Source organism: Platichthys flesus, chromosome 6 (assembly GCF_949316205.1).
Source record: "Platichthys flesus chromosome 6, fPlaFle2.1, whole genome shotgun sequence".
In the NCBI taxonomy this organism is placed as follows: Eukaryota; Metazoa; Chordata; class Actinopteri; order Pleuronectiformes; family Pleuronectidae; genus Platichthys; species Platichthys flesus.
Window position 1 is genome coordinate 17230204 of NC_084950.1, and position 21869 is coordinate 17252072.

The 21869-nt window shown below is 38.3% G+C and overlaps 3 protein-coding genes across 8 annotated transcripts; 1 reads left to right on the forward strand and 2 right to left on the reverse strand.

The window, feature by feature from the left end:
- The first annotated feature begins 832 nt into the window (after positions 1-832).
- tnnt2d (troponin T2d, cardiac) lies at positions 833-4214 on the forward strand. The gene is made up of 10 exons (XM_062390290.1): positions 833-910; positions 1017-1038; positions 1125-1182; positions 1320-1436; positions 1525-1602; positions 1688-1798; positions 2614-2726; positions 2816-2906; positions 3302-3339; positions 4034-4214. Exons 3-10 carry the CDS (start codon positions 1129-1131, stop codon positions 4077-4079), a joined length of 648 nt encoding a protein of 215 aa, XP_062246274.1. The 5' UTR covers positions 833-910; positions 1017-1038; positions 1125-1128; the 3' UTR covers positions 4080-4214.
- Positions 4215-4560: 346 nt separating this feature from the next.
- sycp3 (synaptonemal complex protein 3) lies at positions 4561-8723 on the reverse strand. Its single transcript, XM_062390291.1, has 8 exons — positions 8368-8723; positions 8221-8296; positions 7590-7624; positions 7354-7471; positions 7111-7210; positions 6502-6600; positions 5882-5986; positions 4561-4974 (listed from the first exon to the last, which is right to left on the reverse strand). Exons 1-8 carry the CDS (start codon positions 8522-8524, stop codon positions 4921-4923), a joined length of 744 nt encoding a protein of 247 aa, XP_062246275.1. The 5' UTR covers positions 8525-8723; the 3' UTR covers positions 4561-4920.
- Positions 8724-9726: 1003 nt separating this feature from the next.
- Positions 9727-19812, reverse strand: LOC133955404 (dynamin-1-like protein). Of its 6 annotated transcripts, none has more exons than XM_062390230.1 (20): positions 19593-19812; positions 17674-17818; positions 16595-16624; positions 16144-16190; positions 15593-15664; positions 15376-15462; positions 14799-14961; positions 14548-14668; positions 14293-14424; positions 13958-14164; positions 13742-13862; positions 13500-13655; positions 12819-12908; positions 12629-12721; positions 12379-12447; positions 12139-12207; positions 11474-11653; positions 11116-11225; positions 10822-10981; positions 9727-10187 (listed from the first exon to the last, which is right to left on the reverse strand). In XM_062390230.1, exons 1-20 carry the CDS (start codon positions 19692-19694, stop codon positions 10131-10133), a joined length of 2211 nt encoding a protein of 736 aa, XP_062246214.1. In that variant the 5' UTR covers positions 19695-19812; the 3' UTR covers positions 9727-10130. The 6 variants fall into 6 exon arrangements, with proteins under 6 accessions (XP_062246214.1, XP_062246215.1, XP_062246216.1 ...); XM_062390231.1 differs by having other exon boundaries at positions 12394-12447; positions 19593-19811; XM_062390232.1 differs by lacking the exon at positions 16595-16624 and having other exon boundaries at positions 19593-19811.
- Positions 19813-21869: the final 2057 nt, after the last annotated feature.

The following is a 21869-nucleotide window of genomic DNA, read 5'->3' on the forward strand; positions in this document are numbered from 1 at the left end:
ATGCATTTGTCGAGAACATGTCCTGCTCCTTAAGTTGCTGTTTACGGAATATAAGAGTTAAACTAATTTTGTAATTTTTGATAATTACCTGTGTTCAGATACATGGAAAAAAACACATTCAGGATGAAAAAGAAAATGTTTTCACCTTCATGGTTCAGTCTTTTCTTGCTGCAAAACGTTTGTTTGAGCCAAATGTGACTGAGTTATTATTATTAGAGAACATTTTAACTTTTAATGTGATACAAATTCACTTAAATGACCTATTTACAATTACAAAAGAGCTTATAGCACCTGCGAAGCATTCAAACACACCATACAGTTTGTAATGTCCTTATTCACCTGCTGTAGTTGTTGAATGCAATACTTGTAAAGTGAAGGATTCATGCTGGTGCTCATGAACTTGCACCTGTTGCTGCTGTTGCTGCTGTAAAACACAATATAACTTCTTCTTCTACTGCCAGAGTGAGTGCAGCCGTTTAGCTCAGTACTGACACTCGCTGTTAACTGTGAGAACTCTCAGTCGTCACGTGCTCTGCGTTGTTTAATGATCACAAATGTTTTGCCATCTAAAAATAACCAACAGGCCGGATCCATCTTGCTGAGCTCATCCATAACAAGATGTCTGACACAGAAGAAGTCCTGGAGGAGGAAGTGCAGTGCGTAAAATCATTTCAACACTCATGCGCAGTATTCAATCCTTCCATTTATACCATTTATTAAGTTAACACACATCATGATAAAAGCTGATCAACTGTTTATTCTTTCTCTTGCCAACACTACTGTTCTGTTCCCGCTGAAGGGAGGAGGGAGGTAAGACAATTCAAACTTGCTTGTTTTTATGGCACATTCTTTCCACACCCTTTTCCTAATTATTCATGCTTCTGATCAGCAGCACAGGAGGAGGCGACAGGTGAGAAGAGTGTCTTTCAAAGCTTTTCATTTATTAAGTATATGAATTATTTCTTCCACTCGTCACTTTATTCATAATGGCTTCTACTTTCTTTTCTTTGTCCCAGATGAGTCGAAGCCGAAGCCTAAGTAAGAATCCCCGATCTGCTTGTGTTAAGAAAAGAGAAACATCCATTAATGCAGATAAAACAACAATGTCCTGTTCACCACTGCAGGTTTATGACAAATGTATCCGCCCCAAAGATCCCTGATGGGGATAAAGTGGATTTTGATGTGAGTTGATCTTATTGAACTTCTGCTTTTGGACAGAAATGTTATCTTACAAACAACACACACACACACACACACACACACACACACACACACACACACACACAATGTGACCATCTCTGATGTGGGTTTGCTATCAGGACATCCACAGGAAGCGTCTGGATAAGGATCTGTCTGAGCTGCAGTCTCTCATCGAGGCTCACTTCATCCAGAGGAAGAAAGAGGAGGAGGAGCTCATCGCCCTCGTGAACAGAATCGTGAGTGTGTCACCTGTTTGGTCCAAAAACCACTGTGATTATGTTGACACTGACGGTGTGTGTGTGTTTGTGTGTGTGTGTGTTTTAGGAGAAGCGTCGTGCAGAGAGAGCAGAGCAGCAGAGGGTCAGGGCAGAGAGAGAGAAGGAGAGGCAGACCAGACTTCTGGTGAGATCTCAGTGCACATTCATTCATAACCTCCAGCTCCAGATGATCAAACCACACATGACGTTTCCTCTGTGCTGGTTCACAGGAGGAGAAGGAACGTAGGGAGATGGAGGACCAGCGTAAGAAGCTGGGTGATGACGCCAAGAAGAAGAAGGCTCTCTCCAACATGACCCAGCAGTACAGTGCTGGACAAAAGGTCATTCAGCTTTTCATGGCCTCTACTTTTTTGTGAAACCTAATAATCCAACTCAAGAACTGGTGCCGTGGCTAGACTCAATTAATTACTACTGGATAAAGGCTACAAACATGTAAATAGTACAATGATATGAATAAGTACAAGTCTATGAATTTGAGTGTTCCCATCTTATGCTCCTGTATACTACGTTTGAGAGGCAAACATTGTACTTTTTATTCCTCCGGATTTTAATAACTTTATTTGTTTGAAATGTTAAATTACCCAACAGATATGGAAAATATCTTCTGTGTTTTCAACTAAAACATGTAAATGATGCTCAAATCTTCACAATCCCCTTAAATTCCATCAAGCACTTCATTGCACACACTCTTAATCTTCAGTTCAATAAATGTGCCTGATTATTTGATAATTGGTAATTCTGCCAACTAACTAACTATTTAAGTAACTAAATAACTACCTAACTAGCTGGCCGGCTGACAGAATGAAAACATTTTCTCCTTGGTGTAATTAATAATACAGTAACAGCTATGATATATTGTATTCTAATAAACAATCACAGGGAAGATATTTCTATATTGTTGCAATAGATGGTAAAATAGTTATTCATTATATCAGACAGAAGACTATCCATTAATATTATTTTATTTCACTGTAAACCCCCCCCCCCCCCCCCTCTAGCTGCGCCCCTGACGTGCACCAGTTTTAATTCTGTTTCCACTTTTAACTCATCAATCCTGAGTTGGAAAAGGTTGATTGAAAACCCGATACATATTATTGTTGCATTGAGATTGACTTGAGTGTTTGACTAAATACAGACTGACACCAGAAAAGGAGGCAAGAAGCAAACTGAGAGGGAGAAGAAGAAGAAGATCCTGGCTGACCGCAGGAAGACTTTCAACATTGATCATCTGAACGAAGATAAACTCAAGTAAGACCGACCTCTGCATAGAGCTGGTTCATGCTAGATGTCGGATAAACCCGAAATTCGATTGAGTACGTTTTACATGTCATCATCAGGGAGAAGGCCAATGAGCTGTGGCAGTGGCTGATGGGTCTGGAAGCTGAGAAGTTTGACCTCAGTGAGAAACTCAAAAGACAGAAATATGATGTGAGTTGTTTCTTTTATAATGCAATGATGTCACTCAAGTTAAAACAAGGTATTATGATAGAACTCAAACACAGAACCTGAAAGAGCCTCTCCATTTTAAATGTGTTAAGGGATTATTGAAGGAAATACCTCAGTGTGAGGCTGTCTTATCCTTAGTTAGAGTCAATCATTGACAGAAAGTTTATTTTCTGGAATGATTGCTCCATTGTCTTACTTGTGATGTAGTATCTCACAAAAAAAATGGGATCAGAGCTTTAAATTAAAGCTGGTCCTCCAAGTTACAGCATGCGTTTGGTGTATTCTAGTTTCTAGAGTGATGTTAGCAGCCTCTACTGGACATGTCAGGTATCGCAACTGTGTTTCGTTGTTGCTTAACAAGGTTTGTGTCCTTCCAGATTAACCAGCTTCTTGCTCGAGTCCAGGATCACCAGAGGTAAGAACAGAAACCCCACAATACAGTGGATTTACATCCCGACTATAGATACTGGACTTGTGTCTGTTTTGATTTTCTTTCTTGTCCAAATAAATCTTTTCTTCTGCTTGTAGATAATAGATATTTAATAAACATCAATATTTATTTAGACCTTTATACATTTTGTTTAGTTTCAGTCATGAAATTGGTTACAGTTTAAAGTTCTTTATTTCGCAGACTCTCAGCCACAAACCTCTGAGTTTATTCATTGCGTACTGTAGTGAATTTATATTGTGTAATCTGGTTCATCTAAGCAGTTTTGTTGATCAGACTGGAACAAGTTATAGTGATAAACCTAAGTGAAAAATACATTTAAAAAACTGTCCCAGAGAAACGTATTGACTTATCTGTATCTGTGAAACATATTTCTGCCTATGAAGCAGATAAATAATTTTTTTGATCTCAAGACATGTGCTTGGAAACGTGCTATAAAACAACTTTAAGTATTTTATATTTTCTATTTGATCATAACTGGAGCAAACCGAGACAGACTATGAAAATCTTGTACCATCATAGTGTAAAAGCACTTATAGAGACAATATGTTTAAAGCCATTTGTTACTGTTTTTAACTAAAATATTTTAAGCCAAAACACAACCTATTGATCAGCTCCTTGATTTCACTGCTGAATGGTTTCTTCTGCTGTTCCATTTCAGTGCCAAAGGTCGTGGCAAGGGTAAGCTGGGCGGCCGGCTGAGGTAAAGCCGCTTCAGGACGAGGCGGACCGAGACACAAGGCGGTCGGCCCATGTGTCTAGATGTGTATTCATTGTTCTGTTGTGTTGGATTACGTGTCACTAAACATGATATCATAACAATAAATAAATCATTACATTCACTCTGCAGCAGTTTGTTTGTTTCTGTGAATTTTTTTTTAACCTAAAGACTTAAGAGCAGAAGATGTTATACAAAAGCTCAATAATGCCAAAATCATTCAGCCACGTCTCACTCAAGGTATTGAAAGGAATGAAACTGGTGTAAACACAGCTCTACAAGATCAAAGTATCTTCTGTTATATTATAAGTGCCAGCTTTAAAGATGCAGCAGTAACATAACAGTGGGTAAACAGCCGTGTGTTACTCATCTTAAGCCACAACACAGAAGTGTTTGAACGAAAATAATGATGAGCCCTTTAACTCATCCAGTGTAAAACCTCTGAGTCAAAGTAAAGAGCTCAGGTCAGTGTTGATCAGTTTGAGTCAGATTGAAGGAAGTCCCTCTCTTCTTTACTGCACTGGAACTCATTTCAATATCAAACTCATCAAGCTAACGTCCTGATGCAGGATGTAGATTATATATTATGATATATGTAGATTACAGACTGTGAATGAACCTGTACACAAAGTCTGGTGAATGAAATGGATTTCACAGAAACTACAAAGTTTATTCCTTTTTACTCTTTCATTGAAATCACAAAGTATTACTTAAACAAAACGGAGGACAACGTCCCGATATGAACAGGAACAAAATTAAGTTTATAGAATGCCTGTAACCATGACAACTCTGCAACGAAGAATAAACTCTGTTGCTATGGTAACAGTGGGTTAGAACAACATGGACTGCAGCGACTTGCGGACGGTGGCCATCTCCTGCTGTTGCTGTGGAAAAACAACAGTGACACAATTAAGGACAAGTTGAAGATGCACAATTTTTTAATAATATTATAACAAAAGAATAAAAAGCGGGACGTAAGAAACATCAGATATAATTCATGGATTTTCACTCGTTTTAGTTGGTCAGTCTTTTATTGTTACTGCTTTTGTATGTTTAATATTTTGTTGTGTTTAATGTATGTTGTGCTGTAGCTTTTTTTCACAATAGTGGAAAAGCTGAAATATTAAAATTTAGTTATTTTCTGTGAGTTTAGAATTTTTGTAAATAATAAAAAGATCCAATATTAAACCAATCTCACAGTTTAGAGCTGATTCAGCTCTAAACTGTTCAAGCACTGAACTCCAGGGATCCTCCGCACTTTCTCAAGAGGAGGTGCACCTGTGAACGCAAGTGTCTGACTGTGAGCCTCCGGATCTCTAAGGACCTCTCCCCCTGAACTCCTTTATAAAGTATAAAGCTTAGAGCTGACGATGGTGTCAGGTGATGTAAACATGATCACGTGATCTACGCAGCAGAGTTCATACATCACTTCCTGTTTCTGTCTGCTGGACCCGACTGCTCCACCTCGCACCTGAAGAATGAGGAGGATTTGATGCTGTTGTGAACGAGTGTGTGTGTGCAGAGAGAGAACCTGCTGCTGTGTTGATCAGGTGTGAAACACTAACTCTGGAGAAACTCTGGAGATTTTACCTGGAGCTCATGTCTGAAAACAACTTGACTCTGATTCTTTTTACATAAACATAAGTTAACATTCAACAGCTTAATAATTGTTATTATCTTTAGCTGTATAATATAAAATGTTAGATTCAATTTGAAGTGTTAACATGTGGATGGCGATGTTGCGACTTCAATGCACATCGAACTGCCGTCTGTCAATCAACTCTGACTCACTGTGTCCATGAGGATCTTCTTCTGCAGGGTGGCCATCTCCTTCCTCAGCTCCTGTTGGGCTCCCTGCAGGAAGCTGTCGTGGCTCTTCTCCATGTCCTCCATGTTCTGGAGGAAACAGCGACTTCACTTCAACCATGTTAAAACCAGTGGGAACGCCCCGTACTAGTAGTTCTCATACCTCACATTTACTTTTACTTTACGTTTTTAATCATCACTTCTCTACAGTATTTAACAATAACTACTAATAATGTGGTAAATAAATCAGTGAACACGGCCCGGATCTGGATAAGCAGCAGATAAATGCATTAGTCAATTTAAAATAAATCATTTGTCTTGTTTTTTTATTACCACAGCACATGGGACATTATTTCACATCACATCACTCACACGCACACACACGCTTAAGAAACATGACTACCTACTGCAACCTAGAAAATCATATCATCATATCATTTTCTAGTTGAGTATTAGCTTGACATTTAATTCTACTTCTGTCGCTCCGGCCAGATGCTACCAGACTAAAAGCAGGAATCTTTTCTGGAGGCGTTCTGTGCGTGTCAGGGGAGAACAACAACCAACATGAACACATTCCACATCCACGTCCGTTCAAACAGCTTCACCTTCACAAACTGCTCGTACAGCTCTCTGACCGTCTTCAGCTTCTGGTTCTGCACCACCCGGGCCTGCTGCAGGATCTTCTGCTGCTGTCGGAACAGATTCTGCAGAGAGGAGAGTTCATCACGAACATGCTCTGCACTTACAGAACATCGAGACAACAGGTCAGTACTTTAGTAGTGGCATTAAATGTTGTATGAAAAAAACCCACTTGCTGTTAAATTTAACATTATTCCACTACAACAACAGTGTTAAAGCATGATTCATGATTTTTTACTGTGCACATCATGAATACAGACACACACATCATAATTCTAATCCTTGTCTCACTTCATTTTACAAGAACTTAAAGGGAGCAGTTTTGCAAGTTGCTAAATGAATAAGTTCTCTTCTTGTTGACTCGCATACGAACAGAGTTTTCTGACAACAAGGCGTTGGACATTGGGACATTGGGTATATGTGTATTTGAGATGTGTGTACCTAATCTATATATATATTTATAAGTGAAGCATTTTCTGAAGTGGTATAAAATTAAATAAAAAACAGAACTAGTGGTCACAGAGCATCAAACCTGTGACCTTGTCTAACCAATCAACCAAGAAAGTCGAACTGACGTTGAGCTTCTCCTCCTGCTCCTCAGCTCGCTGGGCTTCAGTCTCCCACTGCTGCAGCGCGGTGGACACCTGCTGCGAGTACTGCTGGCTCATCTTCTGCCTGCAGACACACAATACATGACGTGAACACCCTGTTTACATTTTCCAAAGGGATGGAATGTTATGAAATAACAACGAAAGCAAAAATGTGTGGAGGATGTCCGACAGAGAGGCATAGTTTCATCAGGCAGAAGAAAGTCCAACCTCTGGCCGTGATAGTTGCTCCACAGTTGCTCCAGTTTGTGTTGACTTCCCTTCATGTAGCTCTTTGTCAGACACTCCAGACGTTTCTTCTTGGCCTGCATCACCTTGCTGATGTCAGCTGGAGGCAGATCAAACTTCACTTCATTAGACTTTCACTTATTGCAGAACAGAGCTGCATGTTTTCACTTCTCAATACAAGAGAACTGCTGCTGACAGAGAAAAGAAAAGCTGCAAACCTCCGAACTTCTCCAGCATCGTCTGGACCTCGTTTCTGTGGAAACAAAGTTACTCTGTTAAGTACTACGCCACTTGGAAAACAGTAGTAATAGTAGAATCGCAGAGTAAAATATGTGAGTATGTTTCATATTATCTAAATTAAGTATTGATAGTAGAGTTTGTATATTTCACAGTATCTAAATGAGGTAGTAGTGTGTATATTTCACAGTATCTAAATGAGTAAGTGGTATATGTCACAGTATCTAAATGAAGTAGAGTGTGTATATGTCACAGTATTTGATGACGTAGTAGTAGTAGAGTTTGTATATGTCACAGTATTTAAATGTATTAGTAGTTGTAGTAGAGTGTGTACATTTCACAGTATCAAAATGTAGTAGTGTGTGTGTCACAGTATCTAGAAGTAGTGTGTATATTTCACAGCATCTATATGAAGTAGTAGTAGTAGTGTGTTTATTTCACAGTATCTAAATGAAATAGTAGTAGTAGTAGTGTGTATATTTCACAGTATTTGATGAAGTAGTAGTGGTAGAGTGTGTATATGTCAGAGTATTTGATGAAGTAGTAGTAGTAGAGTGTGTATATGTCACAGTATTTGATGAAGTACTAGTAGAAGAGTGTGTACATCAGTACCCGACAGCACATGAAGCCTCCTCCACATCAGACGCAGCTCGTTTCTTTGGTACTTTGTCCACTGTGGGAGTTTGATCTTAGAAAATGGAAACTGTGGATTAATGTGGTGTTACTTCATTAAAAAGTTTTATCTCCATCTTCACTCACCTTCTATCACTTCATCTTCTGATCCACTCATCTCCTTCTTCTTTTCCTCAGTGAAGTCGAACACTTTGTCACATTTCTCCTCCACCTGCTTCCTCCTCACCTGTTTCCTCGCTGACGCCATTTTCAATTTGTGGCTAACGTTGTATCGAGCTAACATTAGCTTAGCCTGCAATGCTAACAGAGCTAGCTTCACAAAAACACAGCTGGACACACCTGGAGTTTAACTTCAACTCAAAGACAAGTGTTGTTTAAACCTTTAACCAGAGGGAAGCTCCAGCAGAAACCAGCTTAAACCAGGCTAAGCTAATGTGGCTAACAAATAGAGATCACATGAAACCGTGGAAAGATCTGGAAACTTTTCAAACTAAACCAGTTTCTTTATAAATTTTTCCTGCGATTTAAAGTCTTTTATTTATTAGTATTATTAATTATAGAAACTAAAGTACTTTCTTTATAAATGTTTTAAAGTCTCTTTAAAACATATTTATTATTTTATTCATAAGTAATATAAATTATTACGTATTAAAACTAAAACTAGTTTCTTTATATATATTTCCTGTGATTAAAAGTCTTTAATTTATTAGCAGTTTATATTACTAAGTATTTAAACTAAACTAGTTTCTTTATAAATGTGTACTGTGATTTAGTCTTTTATTTATTAGTATTATCAATTATTAAAACTAGTTTCTTCATGTTTCTGTAATTTAAAGTCTATAATATATTAGTAGTATCTGCCAAAATGTATCGAGTCTCATGCAGTATTGTTGGTTTGAATGTTTGAATTTGTTGTTTGTGCTTGCTTCAGCATAAAGAACAAAATAAAGCGAAGTCATTGTTACAGTTCTGTTGCCTCTTTTTCTTCTTCATATCAGGGGAAAATGTTGCTCCACGTCTTTTTCCCCAAAGCTTGGTTATTTGACACTTTAACAGGTCATGAAAGTACCTGCAGTGTGTTTGTGTTTGTTTATGAGTGGGTCTGTCCAGCTGTCTAACAATAGACTGGGTGCTACAATCACATGAGTGTTGGACTATGTATCCTTGCTGCTGAATCATATTGTAAAAGCAACGAGTAACATTTCATGGAAATGTTTGAGGAATCGACAAAAAAACTATAGTTCACTATTCTGATAATCAGTTTAGTAATTTTTCACCAATTGCATTTTTTTTAAATGACAAAAATAATCACCTCATTTACATAAGTGTCCAAATGTGGTTCAAAACTGGACTGTTCCAGGGCTGAATAAAAATAATACCGTTATTACCAGGAAACATGGATGCAGCAAAATGGTATTTGTTGCTAAATGGTCAATGTTGTTTTACAATGAGAATATTTCATTAAGTTAATTTCTATGGAAAAAATAGCAGTGGGCACATTTTTAATGAAAGGAGTAACATGATAAATAGCGTCTACAGCACGTGTTGTCATTTCTAGCTTTAATTCAAATCTATGTTCAGAGCAGTAATTCCTCAGCGAGGCTCCACATAGTGGTGATGTATAACATTCTCTGTATATTCATCGTTTTAGTTACATAAGAAAAATATAAAACTCTATGACAGGAGCCAGTGATGGTGATAAGTGCTGCCATTCTTTAAATTTCAAGTCCTTACTGAATTTAAAACTATGTTTAGATACACACATATCCACACCAGTGCATTTCAGGTTGTTCGTTTCTGCAGCCTCATGTGATGGAGATTCTAGGGGTTCTGGAGGGTCGAGGGTCTGTGGGAGTTGAGGCGAGGGAGCTGATGAAGAGAGGCCGTCTTCACCACATGTGGGTTTCTCTGATCTCTGCTATGACCTGGCTGGCTTTCTGCAACGCCTGCACACATACGTGGAAAAAAATAGAAAGGGTGTCAATTAAACAACTCTGTTATTTGAATTCCTGAGGCAAACTTTGTGGGTAAACACTGAGGAAAAGTGTTTCTACTTAAGCTAGAACTTATTCAGGAAATGTTTGATATTCAGGACATATTGCTCCTCCTGATTGGCAGCTCCTCTGACATGTCAGTCATAAACAGTATTCAGGCCCATAAGAACTGTTTTGCTACAGGAAACAACAAACTGAACCTATACTCTGACAACATTTCATACAACATTTTCTGCTGTTTTTTTATGGATATTTTAATGACTTTATTGTCTCTTCATGTGCAATGTTCAACCAAACAAGCTCTCTCATGACATGACACACACTTAACCACTTTAAAAGAGAACCTGACCATTGTTTTAGTTGAAAATGGTGAGCCTATCCTTTAGAGTTTAAGAATAAATATATGTCTAAGCTCCTCGTTACTTTAATTTGAATTTATTTTAAATTGTAAACTACTGTTTTAAAAACCTTTTGAAAGACACACATTTTAAATAAACAATAGTGACAAGTGCTATTTTTGTGTGTGAAAGTGACTGATTGTGGATATTCTCATAGCTTTCCCACCAACCCCTGACAAATGTGTTACCTTGAGCATGTCGGCAGCCTCGTTGCGTCTCTGTGCCATGTCCTCGGACTCCGTCAGCAGGTCGTCCAGCAGAGCCGCCTTGTATAACTGACCCACCAGTTCACTCTGCAGGGAGTCTTTCACGTGGTTCACCAGGAAGTGCATCACAGCCTTCGGTACACTGAGGCCAAACGACAACAGCAGAGAAGGAGGAGACAGTGGAACACATGAGAAGGGACGGATCATGTCTAAATTTAAAAAAACAGCCTCAGGGGGGACAAAAACATTAACGAGCAAGGACAGTCTAATTTTTACCTGTCCTGGATGTTCTTCCGTACAATGAGAAAATATGACTTGATGAGTCTCTCGATAACCTCACAGTCCCTCTGCTCTCGCGCCGACAACTTCCTTGACACTGGAACAGGCTGAAAATGAAAATCATCCACTTATTAGTGCCCTAAGTGGAATGTGATCAGGAAAATGTATACATAAACAACAGTAGAGCAAAGAAGTCTATTTTTTTTTTAAAATATACAGTATTTTTATGAATAAAACCGTATACACCAAGTTAGAATATGTTTTTAAAACTATGATATAAAGTGCACATGATTCCACTTATTCCATCAAGTGTTTTGAAAGTGTCTGATATTGTGAGTGTGTGTGTGAGACCCACCACATCTAGGAGGTTGACAGCATAGCCTTTCTGTTGCACTGCAGGAAGTGGATAAAGTGCTGCTGGTCTGTCACCAGCTGCAAACTCCTCTCCCTTCTTCAACATGCCCCTCCAGTTCCCCATCCCGCTGTCTGTCGGCTCGCTGACATTCTGACCACTCTGAGAGCCACTGGCCACCGCCTATACAGAGAGGAGAGAGACACTGGGTGAGGATGACTCCTGCTCAGGGACTTATAAAAGACTTGCATTATGTCGTTTGAGAAGGAAGTTAGTTAAACAAGTTACATCAACAAAAAAAACTGTGCAAAGATATGAGAAAATGTGTGTTCATTTAAAAAAAAACAAAAACCTTTTGTTTAATGCCATAAGTGGCATGTTATGTTATTCTAATGTAAAGTAAGAATAAAATCATTTATTTTAACCATTGTCTTCAATCATAATTAAAAAATGTTTGTAACATGGACCATGGCAGAAGATCAAGACATTTGAGAAATGTCTTTATATTTAAATAAAACACTACATGCAGAGTTCGGAGGTCAGATCAGTTAAGGTAGAAGCTGGCCCTTAGACCTCACTGTATTGCCGGGACATAACAATAGCATCATTAAGGACCTGGAGGTGGGCAGAGGATAAATGTGGGCAGGCAGTGAGTGAACGGGACACACCTTGGTGACCTGGCCTTCAGGGAAGAGCTCAGTGGGGGAGGGGGACTGCCCATCAGGGCCTCTAAGGGACTAAAGAAAGACATCAGAAAAGAGTGGACAGAGAACTGACAGGAGCTAGAAGTAGAGGGAACTTAACATAATGAGACGAAAACTTGGTTTCTTAAGTTGGAGACCGGACTCGATGCATATGTGCAGAAAATCTTTTACAAAAGCCTTTTACAAGAAAACAGTGACTCTCACCGAGACGGACTGTACCTTGTCTCTGGGGACAGCAGAGGGCAGGTCTCTCATTCTGTTGCGTCTCTGCTCCTACAAAAATACCCAGAAAGAAAATCAATAAAGAATGTTGATAGTAAAGCATGGGTTTGGCAGATAAGATAATTCACAGTTAAAATGATCACCTGACATTCTATTTGAGAAACATAAAAAAAAATAATTATTAAATGCACTGCATGTATATATATGAAATCTGTAGATGCTCAATTCTTACTTCTATGTTATTGTTCATGAGGCCACAGGCATCAGCGAAGTCAGGGTGTTTAGTGTTGATATAGGCCAGCTCGATGGCAACAAGGTTATGAACCTGAAAAGACATTTAGAACATTGATTAAAAAAACAGATTGTGTGAATGAACTTCATATAAAATTGCTCAGTGGTGTGTATGGTGAGCAGGTCCTTACCATTTCATTGGTGACGGGGAGTCTCTTTCTTAGCAATGCGGTGACCACTTCTACAATGGCATCGTGGAGCTTTGGAAACCTAAGCAACTCCTGCAATGAAGAAACAATCACCAGAGTTTTAATGAGAGGCTGCAGTTTTGTGTATTTACACCATACCTTTAGGCTACATCCACACTACTTGTGTGGATGTATGTTTCTATGGTTACACCTGCTGGCCACACTGCTCTGGAGTTTTCAAGTGCCTAAAACTGTGAACTTTGGAAACAGTGCCAGCCCTTCTTTATTTTGAAAACTCTAGGGCTGCATTTCAGTGTGGACATAAATAAATGGAGACCTTGGTTGCTTCTTTTCAGTCATGACGAGACTACAAGTGGTGAATGTAAAACTTGAACACTTAATGTCAGTAACAGTTCCAGCTTGTCATCAAGTCTTTTCACCATTGATGTTCCTTGCTCGTAATATTTCCAATAACTAAGCTACGAACAGCAGAGTAGACAATCTGCTTCCTGTTTCCATCAGCACGCACATGCCCAGTGTACGTAAAAGGTCATGTGATATGTGTTTTCAGGCATGTTAGTATGGAGAGATATAACTGATACAGGCTGTTTTTAAACTAAAATGTATTAGTAAGGATGTAGCCTTAGTTTCCGGTGCTATCTGTGTGTGTATATGTGAGCTCACCTGTGTGCTGTAGTTGCTGCAGTGTTGGATGATCCTCTGCATCTCCTCGTGAACCAGCTCCACGCAGCGAAGACTGGGCTCCTCTAGACGCTTGACCTGTCGCTTCACCAGCAGCTCGAACGAAACCTCAGGCACGAACAAAGCAGGCCTGGGGCCCTGTACAAGCACAATGAAACCTTCAGTCTGAAAAAAGGTGTCATTTAAAATACAAGTTCTGAGTTGGAGAGGAGGCAGAAACCCACAGTTGCATTTCTGATTGCAGTGAGTACGTCAATGGTGGACAGACCGCCCAGAGGGTCTACTGATTCCAACGTGCGACCAAACGTTTCATGAAATATGTAACAGATTCTTGCGCCACCACATCTGCAAAAAAGAGTAAAATGCGATAAACATACAAGCAGAAATGTCAGGAGTGAGCAATTCCTAGTAGTGCTAGGTATCTGCAGTTCAGTACTCACAGTTCAGTTGTCTCAATGTACTTGGCCGTGCCCTCTATGGTGTGACAGTACTCGGCAGCAAACTTGGTGATGAGCTGCAGCAACGTGGAGTTCTTGTCATCAACGGGTTCGCCGTAGCTGTTGAGTAAAGACTGGTACTGAGCTGACAGCACGTTGATCCTGGTCTTCAGCTCAGGAAGACAGTCTCTGATGTGGTGCATCAGTAACCTGTAACATTACAAAAAGGTTACTCATTTTTCTTTATTTTTTAGATTATTGGGATCAATATTTGTTGATTTACCATAAAAGGTATTTCATTATAAGGTCGAATTAATACATAAATTCTAACCCCTTACCTGTTCAACGTTCGGGCCAGATATTTGGTTCCGTTTCTGTTTGTGAGGGAGGGGTACTTCTTTTGTAGGAAGGCATATTCATCACGGATTGCATCTGCCACACACTTCTTTTGATTGATATCTAACTGACTCCTAAAACATACAACAAAAATACTCATTAAAAAGGTGTCGGACTTTCTGTTAAGAACCTTTTTGGCCTTTTTGTCATAGGTGGATGAATTCAGACTGATGTAATGGGGTGAACGTGAACGTTACCTGTTGACTACACCAATAATGCCCAGTTTGACTGGAATGACTCTGCCCATCAATATGTCCATAGCATCTGTACCAGCATCCATCAGATCCAGCTTGGTCACCACAGCTAGCGTCCGCCTACCTAACCACACACACATAGACACCCATGGCTACAAAAACACTGCTGTGATGAGGCAGAAAAGCTGTACATGACTAAAGGGTATAAAATAACTTAGGAGTCAAATGAAAAGAGAAACAAGCAAGGGACATACCATCAGGGTCAACATCGCGTGCCACTTTAAGAGCCTCTGACGTCGCCAAGTCTGTGTTGGCAGCAGTCACGGCCAGGATGATGGAGTTGGGGTTTGAAATATACTTGATTATCAGTTCTTTTATCTGGAACTCGATGTCTACGGGCTGGTCTCCCACTGGCAACTGTTTAAAATAAAACCAATGAGTTTATACTTTGTAACACATAATGCAAAACTAGGGCCCACCAGTCATACAATGGTTTATACAGGTGTTTATTAGATATTTTTAACAATAATACTTAGTAATACAAAATGAATCAATCTTCCCAGATACTATGGCTAATAGTTATAATAACAACACAATAAGCCTGGTTCTAAAATGTTTAACTAGTGATACTATGGCAGGTAGGAAAAATATTTGAGACCATTATTAAAGTTATTCAAGAGAATTTAATAGCTTCTAAAGTATTTTTGAGAAAACCGAAGACTTTTCAAAATCTGCAGATACACTGCATGACTTAATGTGCAGCATCATCTGGAGTTCATTATTTAAACAGGTTTGGACATTGGGAAGCAAAAGAGATAAAGAATATCTCACCTTTGTAATGCCAGGAAGATCCACTAATGTGAGGTTCACTACATGTGGTGAGAAGATTTTCAGGTGAATCGATTCATCACTAACACCCTGGGGACAGAAAAATATCAATTTACGAACTGATATGCTCGAAAACCAAAATCTCAGTTCAAAGCTGACAATTGATTGCATTAATTTTTTCCTTGGATATAATCCCTCATAATATGTTTGAGTATCTTACTTTGTTGTTCCCAGAAATTCTATCAGTTTCTGCTTCGATTTCACTCCTGATCTCCTCGAAATCGGTGTAGATCTGAAATAACAATTAAACTGTGAAAAGCAGAGACTCTGACATGTCGGCAACAATATCAATGTAAGCAGTAGTTTATACTATCCTAATAACATAGATATAACACATAGAATAACAAAATAAACAAAGAAACATTTATTGAGGTGCCCTGTTGAACGTCATGAGGCCATCAGCACATCGTAATGATTTCTTTATTTAAACATGAAGAACTATGTGGAGCTCAAGAGACATAGAATAACCTTGGAAGACTTTTACCCAATAGTCATATTAATATTCTAACTGTGAGAAAGCCTGCAGTATTACAGATTATATGTGACAATAGTTTTTGCTGTTGGGAGCATAACTGCAAAATCACTGGAGCTCTCAACAGCAAATCAAAATTAGGGCATTTTGTGATCAGATCCAGGTTATTAAAAATGTAGATGTTGCTATAGTCAGTACAACTGCAAAGACATACTTCATTTAAGATGTTTTGCCCTTACCTTGTTTTTTGTGTGTAAGAATTTCCCCCATTCCTCTCCTTCGATGGCTGCAGAGGAGGGGGACAGATTTTGTAGTTTAAGACGACAGATGGAGCATTTACATCAATTACTTATACTACTAGATGTCTGTTAAATGTCTCATGGGAGGGATTTCTCTGTTGACAAGGAAAGGACGGAAAAACTCTTCTACCAAAGAGCCACAGCTGAAGAGTTTAGAAAAACAACTGTTGTTCTCACACCACAGTAATGGAAGCAAATTATGGCCAAAAGCAACAAAGGATGTGCATTTTAAGAAGCAGAGACCTGGTGAGTGAAACCACCTTGGTTGGCAGCTATGGAAGAGCTGCATAAATACAAGCCAGGATGGGGAAGAATGGGCAAAGTAGAAGGAGTGGGGTTGTTCTTATGTAAGATAAAAAACACAATAGAAAATAGAACAAGAAAAGGAGACCTCTGTAAAGGCGTCCATTTTTCTTGGACTCTGTGGTTAAAAAGAGACGACAGGAGACAAAAGGGTTAGCCTGGCTATCCGCAGCTCCTGCATGGCTCTATGTGGCAGTGCAGAGACAAACTGACACTATCTGCTCCTCAGACAGACTTCAAATTCATGCAGAAAATCGTGGCCAATTTTACTCCCTGGTTCATTTCATTCAGAAGTGGAAGATATCAGTTCTCACTCTGAATTAAAGAGTCTTTCCTTTCATAACACAATTTCAAACGGTAGTTTGTGATTATGCAAATGTTTAGCAGTGGAACTATTATCAATATATTTGCACTTCACTTAAGTACTTCTATGTTTTGATGCACTATACTTCTACAATATTAAATTGGTAATCACTGTATTTGAATATTACATTTACGTGACAGCTCTAGTGACTAGTTACTCTGCAGATTTAGATAATGAATACAATATATAACTAACAAATAGGTTAGTATCATAGCTTAAGCAACCAGGCAGTTGATAAAGTAGCTACGAATAAATCATCTTTACTGACTGCAAAGTTAAATTGATGCTAATACAATACTGCATCAATAATTACAATAAATATGAAAGAATGTCTTACTCTGGAGATATTATATATAGTTATTATGATCAAATATATATTGTAAAATTGGGATATTCTCAAAAATGAGTAGTTTTATTTTTTGTAAGTTAAGCATTTTGAATAGGGAACCGATTTACTTGACTAAAAACAAGACTTTTACTTGTAACAGAGGATTTCTGCACTGTGGTAGTGCGTGGTCATAGATTTATCTTCAATATCAATCTTTAGAACTCAGCATATGCTAAATTTACAAAGCTACTTTTCTGATTAATATCATAACATTCACATCCACATGCATTCATTTGAATTGATTTATTGTGGAGCATTTAACTCACTTTAATCAGTTAAATGCCACATGTTCGGATGATGCTGAAATAGAAACCTCTCTCTAAGGATACTGACTATTTATCAAATTAAAACTTAATTCCAAGAAAACCAAACAACACCAAAGAGGCAGAAGAAGAAGAGGCCACATTGATGATACCATTTTCTTCGCTGGTTTTCCTGCGGTCCTCTGGATCAATGTGCACCAGCTGTAGGATGAGGGGCCGGCGTGTGACGATGCCAGTGCCACGAGGAAGGATGTCCCTACCAACCAGGCTCTCTAAAACAGAACTCTTTCCACTGCTCTGTGGACGATAAAGACAACAACATCATTAGCATAAACAAAGAAGAGACTGAGGCGAGAAATCTGCACTCAAATGACACCTGAAATACTGCACAAAGAATTCCAGGAGCTGCCAGAGTCTAGAGTCCAAATTTAGCTCCCTGTGGTATTACTTTTGGATAGTATAAGAAGTTGGCTGAAGTTTTGAATGACACATACCTGTCAAATAAACCCAATGGTTGCTTCAACTTACCTGTACAGTATCTATCCACACAACAACTTGGTGCCACTAGGCGGTCATTTCTTGATCATCAAGAACAGTAACCTCTAATGAGATCTGGTGAACTGAAATAACTCGCTTGGCTGGCAGAGTCCACTTTAATGAACTGGACCAAAAAAAAAATAATCCTTGTTAGGGAAGGAGGGCTCCAAACGTAAGCTCCAAAAATATCTGATGTTATAATAACAGACAGTTACAGTTCTAAACTAAAGGTCATTGCAGATCTGGACCTTTTTGGAGTCCAGGCAAGATCAAACATAACAAATTAAGTATTTGAAAAGTTGTTCTGTCTCAGAGCAAAATCCACAGATGGCTGCCCACAGTCTGAGACAGTCACATCCAATTAGTTGACCAGTGAAAGTAAACATGTTGGACAAAACCCGCTTCTTTAAACCAATTAGGGTAGTCAGGTGGTCAGAGTAAAACTGTATTAGACAAGGGGAGGCGTTGATTCAGGTTTATAGTGATGAGTGGTTTGCTGAGAGATGTATTCATAGAACAACGAGTAGATTCAATATCATTAATAAAACAGCATTAGCAAAACCTGATCATTTTAATCTTCATGGTGAGATTTACACCAGGGCTGTTCATTTTATTTTTATTTAAATGAAGGTTGGACAATAACAAATGTTTCATTATTGATGCATCTGCTGATTAATTTAAATACTAACTTGTTTATGGCCAACGGTCCAAAGTTTAATGATAATGACAACAAAGAGCAGCAAGTTTGAAAAGCTTGAACTGTTTGAAATGCTATAGTCAGAAGAACTATAGTTGTTCAACTATCAAAATAGCCGATAATTAATAAACATATTGATTATTTGTTGCAATTCTACTTGGAGGTAGTTAATAAACTGTCAGCTTAGTGAAAGTTATTTAAATGTGTGCATGAATGGATAAGATCTATAAAATAAACCAAACCAAGGTTACAGACAGATGCTTAGTCATGCTAATAATATGAGGAGAGGGATGTGTTTATTATTCAGGGCCAGATAAACAACACAAAATAGAATAAAATACATGGTTATAAACTAAATCTTTAATTAGTTGAGTCTAGGGTCTTTCTGAGCTTTTGGCAAATAGAGCAAGTTCAAATAACTTGAAGAGATCACATTCTGGACAACAAAAAATGTCTTGACATCATTATCACGTTTGACCGACTAACTGATCACCATATGAATTGATAAGGAAATCCCCAGTAGCCTCCCAGTTCTATATTACATAATAAATCTGACTTTCGTTTTATTTCTCAGAGCTTGATCTCTACTACATGTACGAGAACTGTGACAATCTGTGTGCTCACATGTAGCTGATGCTAACGTTGGAGCTAGCTTACCAGAACATATTGACGAGCATAAACATGTCAAGTGTAGCTTAAATCAGCCTGAGTGTTCATATCTACGGTCCCTGTGAGAAACTGACCCCAAAACAGCGCTGTGAAAATGAAAGGAGACTGGGCAGCAAGTGACGCAGGCTAACGTGGGTGCTAACCTCTGAGCGGAGTGACGTTACTCACCTGAGTTCCCACAACAACTATCTGCGGCAGTTGAATAATGTCCGCGCCCACCGTGTTGAACACATCCTGCAGTTTGTTGATGACAGGTATTAGAGGCTCCATGAGCTCCGCTGCTGACCGCACAGTCTGCTGTCTTCAACCTGACTCACACACGGGGACAAAGTCATTCAATGTCCCTCGGCTAAAAGTTGGCGTCTCTCCGGGGCTTCAGACAACTGCGCACACAGTTGCTCCGAGAAGCATTCTGGGAGTTTGAGTCCTGCCAGATTCAGGGTAAAGTGTTCAGTATTCCGGGTTTGACAATTTCTGAACTACATTTCCTACAGATACCGTCATACTGGTGTTGAACCAATGGAAATCCAGGTATATATATATATATTTCCTCAACGGCAACAGTAACTATGGTGAATACCAAAATATTTATAAGTTAATTCCATGAATGAATAGCCTGGATGCCAGACGAACTTAGCCCCGCCCACAACATTTTTGGTCGGGCAGTTCGACTAGAATTGTGAGTCTGACAGCGTCAGGCTAATGAATGAAATGAGTACTCTACAAATTTGGGTGTGGCGAAGATACAGTTTGACCTTTCATTATATAGATTGAGATTTACACACACACATACGAAAGAAATAATATAAACTCATTACCATCCATTAACCTTACATTGATTTACATTTAAGGCTTTTTGTTGATTACATTTAATTAAATCAAGTTACCTTTATATAATTTGCATTGGTTTTCAATGCACAAATACAATAATAAAGACAATCCAAGAGCAATATCATCATCAAAAATGTAAAACAACCACAATAGTTAGAAACATAAAATAATGCAATTAGGAAATCGTTTCTACATTTGACCTTTTTTTAAACAGAGAAGCAATATGGCAGTTAGATGAAGATACTGTATAACCAACAAGGATCAGGTGCAGCTGTTTTGATAAATGATCAGCGGGACACACGACAAATAGTGAAATATTTTAAGGCATCACAATGAAAAAAATCATGAAGTAAAAACTAAAATGTCTATGTTTGTCAAATAAATCATAATCTTTTGTAGCGCAGAGTTAGTCCATCGCATTTTTCTTCTTCATGAGTTGCTTTGGTAAGAGAGAGAATATATATATGTTGCGGTCGCTGGAGAGAGCAATCGATGATAGAGCGCACGTCTCCGCGTGCATGAATACGGAATATGGCCAACTTTTGTATTTGTCATCATCTACAACTCCTCCTGTGGAGTCCCAAAGTTGGTGCTGAAGTTTAAATAAATGATGACATAGTAAAACTGAAATTAGGTTTATAGAATTAAATGTATCTTGTTTACCCAGTTAAAGTTTACCATGGCAGGTTTGGTGTCTCTTTTTCAGCAGATCATTGCTTATATTTCCATTGAATTATACTTTTTTTCATTTTGAAAGAGTATATCAACATACTGGAGCCACAATATATTAAATATGTGAAAATCTTTCACTTTAAAAACTTTATACATGCTCTACGAAACATTTCCAAAGTTGAAAATGCAGGTTGTAAAAGTGAAACTATAGATGGAGGGTAATGAACTTAATGTTATAGCATGAGCTGCAGCATGACGAGGGCAAGATCATTGTCTGTAATATGCAGAGAAAAAAGTAAACATATCCATCTATCCATCTACCTAACCCTATCCTCTTCCCCTGTGCCCTGACAGGACAGGCCAGGATAAATCCCAATGCACTGCTGCATCAGGACATGGATAATCATGATATTAACTAAATGAAATAACAAACATGTTTGGAGAAACTTTATTTGAAGAGTACTTTAGTGTTAATTTTATGAAGGATGTGGGACTTATGACCTGTAGCCACTATTACGTGTTTGTTATTTATGTAGTTAATATCACGGTAGTCCATGTCCAAGAGTCCATTTCCCCGGATAAGATTTATTCGTTATTTGCCACTATAAACACACTCTGACCTCCTTGAGCTTTTATTTTGTTACTTCCTGTTACCGGCATTTGAATTTGCATATTAGTTAAATATTTACTTTCACCCGAAACATTTAGATTTAAGATTTAGATGTAGATTTAAGATTTAGATTTAAGATTTAGATTTAGATTCAGATTTAAAATTTAGATTTAGATTTAACATTCAGATTTAAATTTAAATTTAGATTTAGATTTAACATTTGGATTTAACATTTAAATTTAGATTTAGATTAAACATTTAGATTTCACATTTAGATTTATATTTATATTTAGATTTAGATTTAAATTTAACATTTAGACTTAGATTTAGCC

Coding starts and splice junctions, on each gene's coding strand:
- tnnt2d (XM_062390290.1), top strand. CDS start 1,129: ATGACAAATGTATCCGCCCCAAAGATCCCTGATGGGGATAAAGTGGAT. Junction 1,799..2,613: donor AGTACAGTGCTGGACAAAAG/GTCATTCAGCTT, acceptor GACTAAATACAG/ACTGACACCAGAAAAGGAGG. Junction 2,727..2,815: donor CTGAACGAAGATAAACTCAA/GTAAGACCGACC, acceptor TGTCATCATCAG/GGAGAAGGCCAATGAGCTGT.
- sycp3 (XM_062390291.1), bottom strand. CDS start 8,524: ATGTTAGCTCGATACAACGTTAGCCACAAATTGAAAATGGCGTCAGCG. Junction 7,211..7,353: donor AGCAACTATCACGGCCAGAG/GTTGGACTTTCT, acceptor GTGTGTCTGCAG/GCAGAAGATGAGCCAGCAGT. Junction 6,601..7,110: donor AGCAGGAGGAGAAGCTCAAC/GTCAGTTCGACT, acceptor TCCTCTCTGCAG/AATCTGTTCCGACAGCAGCA.
- LOC133955404 (XM_062390230.1), bottom strand. CDS start 19,694: ATGGAGCCTCTAATACCTGTCATCAACAAACTGCAGGATGTGTTCAAC. Junction 14,165..14,292: donor CTGGCCCGAACGTTGAACAG/GTAAGGGGTTAG, acceptor GTAATGTTACAG/GTTACTGATGCACCACATCA. Junction 13,656..13,741: donor CTGCAATCAGAAATGCAACT/GTGGGTTTCTGC, acceptor GTGCTTGTACAG/GGCCCCAGGCCTGCTTTGTT.